This window comes from Coregonus clupeaformis, chromosome 8 (assembly GCF_020615455.1).
Source record: "Coregonus clupeaformis isolate EN_2021a chromosome 8, ASM2061545v1, whole genome shotgun sequence".
Lineage (NCBI taxonomy): Eukaryota > Metazoa > Chordata > Actinopteri > Salmoniformes > Salmonidae > Coregonus > Coregonus clupeaformis.
Window position 1 is genome coordinate 33,864,171 of NC_059199.1, and position 13,145 is coordinate 33,877,315.

The window sequence follows — 13,145 nt, forward strand, 5'->3', positions numbered from 1 at the left end:
CAAAAGGCACCTAAAGGACTCTCAGACCATGAGAAACAAGATTCCCTGGTCTGATGAAACCAAGATTGAACTCTTTGGCCTGAATGTCAAGCGTCACGTCTGGAGGAATCCTGGCACCATCTCTACGGTGAAGCATGGTGGTGGCAGCATCATGCTGTGGAGATGTTTTTCAGCGGCAGGGAAACTAGTCAGGATCGAGGGAAAGATGAACGGACCTCAGACTGAGGCGAAGGTTCACCTTTCAACAGAACAACGACCCTAAGCACACAGCCAAGACAACGCAGGAGTGACTTTGGGACAAGTCTCTGAATGTCCTTGAGTGGCGCAGCCAGAGCCCGAACTTGAACCTGATCAAACATCTCTGGATAGACCTGAAAATAGCTGAGCAGCGACGCTCCCCATCCAACCTGAAAGAGCTTGAGAGGATCTACAAAGAAGAATGTGAGAAACTCCCCAAAAACAGGTGTGCCAAGCTTGTAGCATCATACCCAAGAAGACTCGAGGCTGTAATCGCTGCCAAAGGTGCTTCAACAAAGTACTGAGTAAAGGGTCTCAATACTTATGGAAATGTCATGTCAGTGTTTTATTTTTAATACATTTGCAAACATTTCTAAAAACCAGTTTTTGCTTTGTCATTATGGGGTATTGTGTGTAGATTGATGAGGGGAAAAAACGATTTAATCAATTTTAGAATAAGGCTGTAACGCAACAAAATGTGGAAAAAGTCAAGGGTTCTGAATACTTTCCAAATGCACTGTAATTCGAAATAAAAGGCGAATCCACAATTCCTAAATGGTGATTATGTCATGAGCCCTCTCACTCCACCGGGTTACCACCTTAATTTGTTTCCACTATCTTCCACTCTGCTCACCTCCCTCTCTCTACTCAGCCTAACTAGCTCCACCTGTCCCTGCTCTGCTCGGCTCTAATTACTCTGCCAGCTGCGCTGCATTACCCACTAACCTCTCCCAGTATTTAAGGCCCTGTCTTTCAGCTCTCCGGTGTCAGATCGTCTGCAAAGCTCACACCCGGAACCTGTTTGCTTTCGCGCTTCTGGCTCACCCTGGTTTTGTGACCCCCGGACCTGCCTGTTTGTTGGATACTCTTCTGCCTCAGGAGATCCAGACCTGCTTCTGCCATTACGACTCCTGACTACTCTTCAATCCCGGTAACTCTGACCAGCCTTCTGCCTTGCTACTACGTATTTTGGATTTCCCTTGAACTGTACTGCTGCCTGGTTTCATTCCGCCCTGTTGTGTCTGTGTCTCCCCCCAGGACTTCTGGACCACCCACCACCGGCTTCATAGGACGATCGCTGCCACTGGGGGGCACAGACCCAGCGCATTGGACGGGATCCCTGTTACCCCCCGGAGCCTTCATTCACTCCCCTACTTCCCTTTTCCCTTAAGTTTAATAAACTTTCTGGTGTGACGCAATTGTGGTCCTCTGGTCGTCTGTCTGAATCGTGACAGTACGATCTGACCATTATGGACTCAGCGCACACTTTCCCCGACATGGAAACCGATGAGCATGAGCAGCAGTTCCAGCAGCAGCAACAACAACTCGCCATGATCATTCAACTCCCCACCAACCTTACCCCAGCCAGTCTGCCCACCAGCCCAGCCCCCGAGTTACCTGCCCCGGTCATTGCAGCCGCTGCTCCGGGAACCCAAGATTGGAAACCCCGAGCGGTTCAACGGCGATTCAACCCAGGTCCGGCCATTCCTGACTAGCTGCCGACTTCAGTTCTCCTTGCAGCCAAGGACCTTCGCCACGGAGGGGGCTAAAGTTGGGTATGCCATCACTCACCTGACGGGCCGAGCTCGACTCTGGGGAACAGCAGAGTTCGAACGTCAAACCCCCCATGTGCAACCTTCGACCTGTTTGCTGAGGAGATGCTGAAGGTGTTTGACCTGGATTCACCCACCGCAGAGGCGTCTCGTGAACTGTTCAGTATTCGACAAGGCAGACGTACAGTCGCAGACCATTCCATCGACTTCCAACCCTGGCTAGACGAAGTTCTTGGAACACACCATCGTTGGTGGACGCGTTCTTCCATAGTTTGGCTGACTATATCAAGGACGAGTTGGTCTCCCCATGAACTGCCTTCCACTCTTGATGAAGCCATCGCACTGACTGTCAGGATCGACAGAAGGATACAGACCCGTCGTCGTGAGAGGGGGCGCCAAGGTCCACCTACTACCGGCATTCGGAGAGATCCGACTGGGCTCCTGTCATCTACTGCCACTCACCCAGGTCAGCTTGATCAGTCTGAGCCTATGGAGATTGGGCGAGCCTCCCTCACTCCTGCAGAGCGCCAGCGCCGCTTCACCTCAAACCTCTGCCTCTATTGTGGAGGTGATGGACATCGTGTGGTAACCTGCCCTTTAAAGGGCCGAAGCTCACCGGGCGTAGGGGGAGTCCGGTTGAGTTCTATCGACCATCCAGTCCTCCGACCGCAAACCCCTGCTGCAAGTTCACCTCCGCCTCTCTGACTCAACTCACACCCTGGCTGCTCTGGTGGATTCTGGCGCCGAAGCCAACATAATGGACATCAAGCTGGCACGCCAACTGGGACTGGAGAACCTCCGTTTGACACCTCCTATTCCTGCCCGGGCACTGGACGGACACTTACTCGGATCGGTCACTCATGTCACGGCCCCGGTCTCGATGGGTCTGTCCGGGAAACCATCAAGAAACTATCCAGTTTCACCTGCTCCCCTCTCCAGGCCAACCCCTCATCCTGGGTTACCCATGGCTCCGCCGGCACAACCCCTCAGCTCGACTGGGTGACCGGGGTGATCAGGGAGTGGGAGAGGACTGCCACCGAACCTGCCTGCTTGCTGCCGCACTACCCCCTCGGCCAGTACCTACTAACTCCGCTCCTGACCTCTCCAATGTCCCAGAATGCTACCATGGTCTCAGAGAGGTGTTTAACAAAGCAAGAGCCACATCTCTGCCCCCTCACCGACCGTACGACTGTGCCATCGACCTCCTCCCTGGAACAGCTCCCCTCCAAGGGGTCGTCTTTATTCGTTGTCTGCTCCTGAAAGAAAGTCCATGGAGGACTACATCAATGGCTCTCTGTCCGCAGGATTAATCCGTTCATCTTCATCTCCTGCTGGTGCTGGCTTCTTCTTTGTGGGGAAGAAGGACGGATCTCTTCGCCCCTGCATCGACTACAGGGGACTCAACGACATCACAGTGAAGAACCGTTACCCTCTGCCTCTGCTCACCTCTGCTTTTGAGTTGCTCCAGGGAGCCACTGTTTTTACCAAGTTGGATCTCAGAAACGCTTACCACCTAGTGCGGATCCGGGAGGGAGATGAATGGAAAACCGCATTCAATACACCAAGCATGACCCGTCATTCTCACCATCGCTGACTCGCTTCAGCAAGATGGCACACTTCATTCCCTCCCTGAGCCTCCCAAACCGCCAAGGAGACCGCCCAGGTGGTCCTGGAACACGCCTTCCCGGATCCACGGACTGCCAAGGGATGTTGTTTCTGACCGTGGTCCACAATTCTCCTCCGCTTTTTGGAAGGAGTTCTGTCACCTGCTGGGAGCCACAGTCAGTCTGACTTCCGGATTCCATCCCCAATCCAATGGGCAGTCAGAGCGGGCTAATCAGGAGCTCGAGAAGGCGCTGCGATGCATGACTTCACGCAACCCCCACTCCTGGTCGCAGCAATTGACATGGGTGGAGTACGCACACAATTCTCTGACCTGCTCTGCCATCGGTATGTCCCCTTTCCAATGTGTTTATGGATACCAGCCTCCATTTGCCAGCCAGGAGGAGGAGGTTACTTGCCCATCTGCACTTGCTTTTGCCCGTCGATGTCGCCGCACCTGGTCACAAGCCCGAGCCACACTCCTCAGGTCCGTTGCCAGCTACACTACCGGGGCCAACCGTCGGAGAATTCCTGCTCCCACCTACCATGTTGGTCAAAGGGTGTGGTTGTCATCGAAGAACCTGCCACTCAGGGTGGAGTCGCAGAAGCTGGCACCTCGGTTCATTGGCCCATTCCCTATCATAAGAGTGATTAGCCCAACTGCTGTCCGGCTCCAACTGCCTAATTCCCTGAGGGTGCACCCCACTTTCCATGTGTCTAAGATTAAGCCCATCCATGAGAGTCCGCTGGTCCCTGCTGCGCCTGGTCCTCCTCCCCCACGGCTCGTCGATGGTGGTCTGGTTTACACCGTCCGCCGCCTGCTTCGGTCCAGACGGAGGGGTAGGGGTCTCCAGTACCTCATTGACTGGGAGGGCTATGGACCTGAGGAAAGGACCTGGGTGCCAGCTAGTCGGATTGTGGATAGGACTCTCATCACCGCTTTCCACCAACGGCATCCTGATCAACCTGCAATCCGTAGGGGCCGCCCCAGGGGTCCCTAACCGTCCGGCCCGCTCGGCTTCCTGTCCTGTGCCTGATCCTGTCTCGGGACCTGTCCCATCTCCCGACCACGGCCCTCCGGCTTCCTCCCGAGGATGAGGACGTTCACTCGGGACCGTTCGAGGAGTTCTAGCCCCTCCTCCGGCTCCCCTCCTCCCGCCCGGCGTGGTGTTGCTCTTGGGACTTCTGGGGCCGTCCCTTGGGGGGTTCTGTCATGAGCCCTCTCACTCCACCGGGTTACCACCTTAATTTGTTTCCACTATCTTCCACTCTGCTCACCTCCCTCTCTCTACTCAGCCTAACTAGCTCCACCTGTCCCTGCTCTGCTCGGCTCTAATTACTCTGCCAGCTGCGCTGCATTACCCACTAACCTCTCCCAGTATTTAAGGCCCTGTCTTTCAGCTCTCCGGTGTCAGATCGTCTGCAAAGCTCACACCCGGAACCTGTTTGCTCGCGCTTCTGGCTCACCCTGGTTTTGTGACCCCGGACCTGCCTGTTTGTTGGATACTCTTCTGCCTCAGGAGATCCAGACCTGCTTCTGCCATTACGACTCCTGACTACTCTTCAATCCCGGTAACTCTGACCAGCCTTCTGCCTTGCTACTACGTATTTTGGATTTCCCTTGAACTGTACTGCTGCCTGGTTTCATTCCGCCCTGTTGTGTCTGTGTCTCCCCCCAGGACTTCTGGACCACCCACCACCGGCTTCATAGGACGCATCGCTGCCACTGGGGGCACAGACCCAGCGCATTGGACGGGATCCCTGTTACCCCTGGAGCCTTCATTCACTCCCTACTTCCCTTTTCCCTTAAGTTTAATAAACTTTCTGGTGTGACGCAATTGTGGTCCTCTGGTCGTCTGTCTGAATCGTGACAGATTAAGGTCAATACCTGAATCAAATTGAATTTTACTGTATGAATTGTGAAAATTGGCCTTAAAGGGATACTTCAGGATTTTGTCAATGAGGCCCTTTATCCACTTCACCAGAGTCAGATGAACTTGTGGATGCCATTTTTATGTCTCTGCATGCTAGCAGATACCCATAGACTTCCAGTCATTGCGCTAACGCTAGTTAGCATTGGTTGGCAAACCTAACTCTAACTTCCTTCATACTGGACACAGAGAAATAACTCTGGGGAAGTAAATAAAGGACCTCATTGCCAAAATCCTGAAGTATCCCTTTAACCCCAGAGCAGAGTCTTACCTGTGATGCACTTGAGTGGTCATTCTGGCAGGCCAGCTCCTGCTCCACCTCTGACACCTCCATCAGGTGCCTCTCGCTCACCAGGCGAGACAGCTCGCCCACCACAGTCACGTGCTTCGACACTGTGCCCGACATCTTTTTGAACTGGGGGTAGTTGTCCACAAACGCCTGCAGAGAAAAACAGAAAGAAAGAAAACAGAAAGAGTGTCTTAAACTTGCAGCAATTATTTATAGTTTGTATCATTATTGGAATTAAGAGATCATTTCTCTAATTGCGAGTGGTTATTAACCAATGAGGCTGAGATGTGTTAGTGGTCCTAAATGAGCAACTCCTACAGGACATGCTGGGAAATTGAGTTCCTGTGGGACAACAGTGCCCAGCTCTCACCTTCATATCAGAGATGGACTCCAGCTTCTGTTGCTCCTTGGGCTTCTTCTTCTGAAAGTCCTCCATCAGGTTCTTGATGTTTGTGCCGATCTCTCCAAAGTTCAGGTATAGATTCTGAATAAGAGAATGTGAGAGTGAATTGGAAGTTGTCAGCCAACGTCTGGCCCTGTTGGAATTCTTTAACCTTCCCTCATTGACCGGCCGCTACACACTCCATCAGATTTTTTCCTTCAGAGTCTTCTTACAGAGGGTTGCTGGCCAGCCGTCCTAACCTCTAGGCCAGGGATCATCAGCTCGATTAAGACGCAAACCGAGTTTTTCTTGAGTGGATGGTCAGGGGGCCGGAACATAATTTCAAAAAAATGTGTGTACTGCAAATTGACCACAAGAAGCCCAAATAGATATAACATTTGACTAAAACATAATAATTTCAAGCTTTGCTTACAGTTGTATACGATCACATATCTATCTATTATGCGTGGGAATACTTTGGAACAGATTTCCAAAATTAAAATAACTTGCCGCTAAAATACTAGTGTTTTTTATGTCCAACATTAAGAAAATAAATTTGGCCCGTGGGTCGCCATTTGGGGAACCCTTCTCTAGGCTACATGCCAGCCGGCCCAATTGGACCGTTTCAAAGCCAAAGGGCACTTTTGTGCAGAATTGGAACCAGGCCTAGAGACTGGGACTCACATTGGCATAGAACTCATCGTTCTCTGCAGACAGCACCACCTCCTTCAGGTCCTTGCTGATCCCTGGGACTCGGGACAGGTCAATGCGGTTGTTGTTGAGGCCAAGCAGCTCGTGCACCATGGCCTGGTACGTCCACTAGAGGGAGCACGGCAACAAACAATTAAACCAAAACAATTAAAACAATTAAACCATTAGCTTGTCTAATGTGCGCTAAAGATTGGTGCATTAGGGCGGCAGGTAGCTTAGTGGTTAAGAGCGTTGTGCCAGTAACCGAAAGGTCGCTGGTTCTAATCCCCGAGCCGACTAGGTGAAAAATCTGTCGATGTGCCCTTGAGCAAGGCACTTAACCCTAATTGCTCCTGTAAGTCGTTCTGGATAAGAGCGTCTGCTAAATGACTAAAATGTCAAATTTACCTGTGACACAAAGGCCCTTGAGTACATGACCTAGCTTACAGTGCAAGTTGCAGGCTTGGTAAATGTAAGTATAAGACTCTGCTGCCCCCAAGTGATCAGAGGCTGCAGTACACATCAGAATGATGTGAATATACTGTATGTGCCTTGTATTCATCCCCCTTGGCGGTTTTCCTATTTTGTTGCATTACAACCTGTAATTTAAATTGATTTTTATTTGGATTTCATGTAATGAACATACACAAAAATAGTCCAAATTGGTGAAGTGAAATGAAAAAAATAACTTGTTTCAAAAAATACTAAAAAATAAATAACGGAAAACTGGTGCGTGCATATGTATTCACCCCCTTTGCTATGAAGCCCCTAAATAAGATCTGGTGCAACCAATTACCTTCAAAAGTCACACAATTAGTTAAATAAAGTCCACCTGTGTGCAATCTAAGTGTCACATGATCTGTCACATGATCTAAGTATATATATACACCTGTTCTGAAAGGCCCCAGAGTTTGCAACACCACTAAGCAAGGGGCACCACCAAGCAAGCGGCACCATGAAGACCAAGGAGCTCTCCAAACAGGTCAGGGCCAAAGCTGTGGAAGAAGTACAGATCAGGGTTGGGTTATAAAAAAATATCAGAAACTTTGAACATTCCACGGAGCACCAATAAATCTATTATTAAAAAATTTAATGAATATGGCACCACAACAAACCTGCCAAGAGAGGGCCACCCACCAAAACTCACGGACCAGGCAAGGAGGGGATTAATCAGAGAGCCAACAAAGAGACCAAAGATAACCCTGAAGGAGCTGCAAAGCTCCACAGCGGAGATTTGAGTATCTGTCCAAAGGACCACTTTAAGCCGTGCACTCCACAGAGCTGGGCTTTACGGAAGAGTGGCCAGAAAAAAGCCATTGCTAAAAGAAAAAAATAAGCAAACAAGTTTGGTGTTCGCCAAAAGGCATGTGGGAGACTCCCCAAACATATGGAAGAAGGTACTCTGGGATGATGAGACTAAAATTGAGCTTTTTGGCCATCAAGGAAAACGCTATGTCTGGCGCAAACCCAACACCTCTCATCACCCCGAGAACACCATCCACACAGTGAAGCATGGTGGTGGCAGCATCATGCTGTGGGGATGTTTTTCATCGGCAGGGACTGGGAAACTGGTCAGAATTGAAGGCATGATGGATGGCGCTAAATACAGGAAAATTCTTGAGGGAAACCTGTTTCAGTCTTCCAGAGATTTGAGACTGGGACGGGGGTTCACCTTCCAGCAGGACAATGACCCTAAGCATACTGCTAAAGCATCACTCAGGTGGTTTAAGGGGAAACATTTAAATGTCTTGGAATGGCCTAGTCAAAGCCCAGACCTCAATTCAATTGAGAATCTGTGGTATGACTTAAAGATTGCTGTACACCAGCGGAACCCATCCAACTTGAAGGAGCTGGAGCAGTTTTGCCTTGAAGAATGGGCAAAAATCCCAGTGGCTAGATGTGCCAAGTTTATAGAGACATACCCCATGAGACTTGCAGCTGTAATTGCTGCAAAAAGTGGCTCTCCAAAGTATTAACTTTCGGGGGGGTGAATAGTTATGCACACTCAAGTTTTCAGTTTTTTTGTCTTATTTCTTGTTTGTTTCAAAGTGGTAGGCATGTTGTGTAAATCAAATGATACAAAACTCCATTTTAATTCCAGGTTATAAGGCAACAAAATAGGAAAAATGCCAAAGGGAGTGAATTATTTCGCAAGCCACTGTATGTAGTATGACTATAATGACCTGGTCATTGCCTATCTTTTTGTAGAAATGTAGCCTGGGTTCCCGACTGATAAAATGCTCAGTCTGGTCCCAGGCTAGAAAACATGTATACCAAACATATATTATCTAGGTAGATTATCTTAGAAATGTATTTTAGATTTTAGTCATTTAGCAGACGCTCTTATCCAGAGCGACTTACAGTTAGTGAGTGCATACATTATTATGTATTATTTTTTTTCATACTGGCCCCCGTGGGAATCGAACCCACAACCCTGGCGTTACAAACGCCATGCACTACCAACTGAGCTACATCCCTGCCGGCCATTCCCTCCCCTACCCTGGACGTAGCTGGGCCAATTGTGCACCACCCCATTTTCTGACTAATAGTTCCCAAAAATAAATTCAGATAACACTTAGTTTCACTTAGTTTTGGAGCATCACCCTGACTCTTAGTTCTGACCTGGTTGAGTAGTGGGGTGATGGTGTCATCACCCTGACTCTTAGTTCTGACCTGGTTGAGTAGTGGGATGATGGCGTCATCACCCTGACTCTTAGTTCTGACCTGGTTGAGTAGTGGGATAATGGCGTCATCACCCTGACTCTTAGTTCTGACCTGGTTGAGTAGTGGGGTGATGGCGTCATCGCTGCGGTCCAAGATGAGCAGGAGAGGAGGCACCTCTGTCTTCCTGAAGTCAAACAGCTCATACTCCTTGGTGATGATTTGCTGGGGGAGGAGATGGGTAGTGAGATTGCGCGTGTGTGTGCGTGTGATAGGTGTGCATGTGATATTAATACCTTCACGCTCTCTCCCAGTCGCTTGGCCATGTCTGAGGACAGCTGGTAGCGGATCATGGGACATTTCTTCAGGGCCAGCAGCACCGAGGTCAGACCCTGGGTGGTACGTGGCAAGAGAGTCGGCTCCCAGCTACGACCCTGCAATACACACACCACACACACACACAGTATGAGATATGAATGCACTCTATAAATATATCCAAAATACAGAGGGAGTATGACATATGCAGAGACAAATATAAAACGTTAATCTAAAATCAATGCAGATGAATAATGAACCACTTTATAAATTGTCACATATCCAAAGCGTCATGGCATATTTGCATGTCTTACCTTTGCCACACCACTGAGGTTGAGGGAGAAAAGGTGTGGGTTCACAGCAATGAAGTCTCCATAGAACTCCTGCAGTCATATGAGAGAGAAATTGAGTTATTAGTTTCCAGTTTAAATGTCAAAGGATATCACATACTCATGTATACTATTACCTGTCTATTACAATACCACATGTACTGTAAATTAGTTATAACTAGAAATATAAATGATACATTTTGATTTAGGACTAGTAGGAAAAACCTATGGATCATAATTCTACCAAAAAACAATAAAAAGAAAAGCCCAGAATAGTACAAAAGAAAACTAAAGAAATGTCGGGTACCTAACTGATGGATCCTGTCCTATAGTACTGCCCTTAGTGTTAACTTACCTGCACTTCTGCGACCACCTCCTGTTCATCCGCCTCGGCCAGGGCTTTTATCTCACTCTTACTGATGACGTTGCTGAAGTCTAGAAAGGATTATGAGGAGGATGTCACCCATACAGAAAAAGCCATTTTTCAGACTGCCCATCTTAATCTGTTCTTTTTATTGGCCAGTCTGAGATTTGGCTTTTTCTTTGCAACTCTGCCTAAAAGGTCAGCATCCTGGAGTCGCCGCTTCACTGTTGATGTTTAGACTGGTGTTTTGCGGGTAATATTTAATGAAGCTGCCAGTTGAGGACCTGTGAGGCGTCTGTTTCTCAAACTAGACACTCTAATGTACAGTGGTGTGAAAAAGTGTTTGCCCCCTTCCTGATTTCTGATTTGTTATTTGTTTGCATGTTTGTCACACTTAAATGTTTCAGATCATCAAACAAATGTAAATATTAGTCACAGATAACACAAGTAAACACAAAATGCAGTTTTGAAATGAAGGTTGTTATTATTAAGGGAAAACAAAATCCAAAGCTACATGGCCCTGTGTGAAAAAGTGTTTGCCACCCCCTGTTATAACACAACTCAATTGTGGTTTATAATATAATATAATATTTAAATATTTAGATATCTGTAATTTACATACATGTAGTTAAAATATGTGTCAATATATACTTTTTCTGTATGGGCAACTGCCGTCACCATGAAATTGCTGAGTTGTCAAAATTCACTGTTGATGCATGGGCAATCAATTTTGAGTCTATAGGTCTAAACCATATAAACAATCCAGGGACATAACATCTTAGTCCTTGTTATCTGTATTTGATCTATCTAAAAACATGCACAAGAATCAGAACAGTGAACCATATGATTTGAACAAGAGTGCAGAAGTCCTTACAGATGAAGTAGACACTGTACTTGGGTCGCCGGAGCTCCTGTATCAGATTTTCCACATTCTCCTATAAAGAGGGCAGAGAGAAAGTCAGGGGTGTCATACAAATCCAACACTGAGCACGACTAAAGTCCTTTGCCTCCAAATAGTGCATAGTGTATGGATGCAATGCAATATGCACAGTGTACATTCGGTATAGGTACAATGAAGCAGTTGAAATATGCATTCATACAGTTGTGGATGGACACAATCCAGTAGATACAGAGTGTGTAGAATACAAAGTCTTAAAGTCCCAGTGCAGTCAAAAACATGATTTTCCTGTGTTTCCACACTATTAGGTTGGAATAATACTGTGAAATTGTGAAAAAGATGATGATCCCATTTAGTGTAAGAGCTGTTTGAAAAGACTCTGTCTGTTTTGGTGGGATGGAGTTTTGGCCTTCCATGGTGACATCATCATGCAGTAAATTAGTTAATAGACCAATAAGAAAGTTCCAAACCTCTCTGCCAATAACAGCTCATTTTCAGTTTTCCCCTCCCCACTCAGACCACTGAGACAGTCCAAGCAAAATTCATGCTTGAGAAATTGCCCTGCTTGAGAATATGGTAAGAAGCTATTTTTTTTAATTTTTTTTTTCCATTTTCATTGAAAACAATCACAGTAAGTTACTTAATTGTTACCCAGATATTATTTGATATGGGATAAAAACAGATGCATTGGACCTTTAATTTTACATTTTAGTAATTTAGCAGACGATTTTATCCAGAGCGATTTACAGTTAGTGAGTGCATACATTTTTTTCATACTTGCAGAGCAAAGGCTGACTACAATGTGTATACAGTGACTGGGGCACCTTGGTTGGCCTGAGGAAGCAGATGGCTTTGAGGTGCTTCATGTTCTCTCGATTCTGTGAGTCGATTCTTTCGAACAGGTAGACCTCCTTCTGTAGGATCTCAGATTGAGTGTAGACCATACTGACGATGCTGGTCTGATGAGACAAACACAAAAAAATAGGCATGTGATGCAGTAAATTCCCTTCTACATGAGCCAGAGATTTTGCTGAGAGATTAATGAGATTCATTGTTTTCCTTCAGTGACTGTTTGTGACAGCTGAAAGGTTACAGTCCTGAATATGGTCTTGAGTCCAAATTATGCAGGCCTATCCACATTTTTGTATCCACCTCTGTTTTTCCTATGCATCTTCCAATGGAAGTAGCTGCTGACAGTATGACATTATCAAAAACTTGGTTCTCCTATCTATATTATTAACATTTCTCAGGAATTGTTGAATAATTCAAGGTTATTTTCCTTCAATGTGTCTGTCTCTGATAGAAAATGCATATCAACTAAAGTAACCTGATACATTGTAACCACTGTACATCGTTAGAACCACTACATTGTAACCATTCTAGCTACATTACTTACCGTCTCTTTATCCATGAGCAGAACCTTCATTCCTGGTCCGCTGTTTTCTATCATTTTGGAGATATACTGCTTGACAGCAAGTGTCACATTCATTTTGACAATGTTCTAAAATGCTAATGATGGCAGCTTGAAAAATACCCAAAGGCCGAATTATATTCGGTAAAGGTCACTTACACTAGGTAACGCTTCAATTCGTTTGGTCAAATTAAACTATTGTTGACAAATTTTCAGCTGAGGTTGGTTACAGCTACAGCTGTCTGCTTCGAAATGAACGTCGAGATACATTTCCGGGTGAAGAATTGGTCTTCTGAAGAGTAACTGATCCAGGACCAGTTTGTAGAACAAAAGCACAGGCAACGGCATTAACTGAGCATGCATTTCACTGATCCGAAGTCAGCATGTGTTTGTTATATCCCACAATGCACCGCTAATTGTTTCACGACGAGGACGCGTTTTTGGTAAGGGCAAACCATACAAATGAAAGAGATATCTTGGTAT

At 46.9% G+C, this 13,145-nt stretch overlaps 1 protein-coding gene across 1 annotated transcript in view; it reads right to left on the bottom strand.

Moving 5' to 3' along the window:
• LOC121571790 (vacuolar protein sorting-associated protein 45-like) overlaps positions 1-13,053 on the bottom strand; it is a 30,410-nt gene extending 17,357 nt beyond the window's left edge. Inside the window, exons 1-10 of the mRNA XM_041883475.2 lie at positions 12,648-13,053; positions 12,076-12,210; positions 11,228-11,288; positions 10,345-10,424; positions 9,975-10,043; positions 9,642-9,779; positions 9,460-9,570; positions 6,679-6,813; positions 5,983-6,096; positions 5,595-5,762 (exon numbers count right to left, since the gene is read on the bottom strand). Coding sequence (XP_041739409.1) covers positions 5,595-5,762; positions 5,983-6,096; positions 6,679-6,813; positions 9,460-9,570; positions 9,642-9,779; positions 9,975-10,043; positions 10,345-10,424; positions 11,228-11,288; positions 12,076-12,210; positions 12,648-12,740 — 1,104 coding nt within the window. The 5' untranslated portion in view covers positions 12,741-13,053. The remainder of the gene's footprint in view (positions 1-5,594; positions 5,763-5,982; positions 6,097-6,678; positions 6,814-9,459; positions 9,571-9,641; positions 9,780-9,974; positions 10,044-10,344; positions 10,425-11,227; positions 11,289-12,075; positions 12,211-12,647) is intronic.
• Positions 13,054-13,145: the final 92 nt, after the last annotated feature.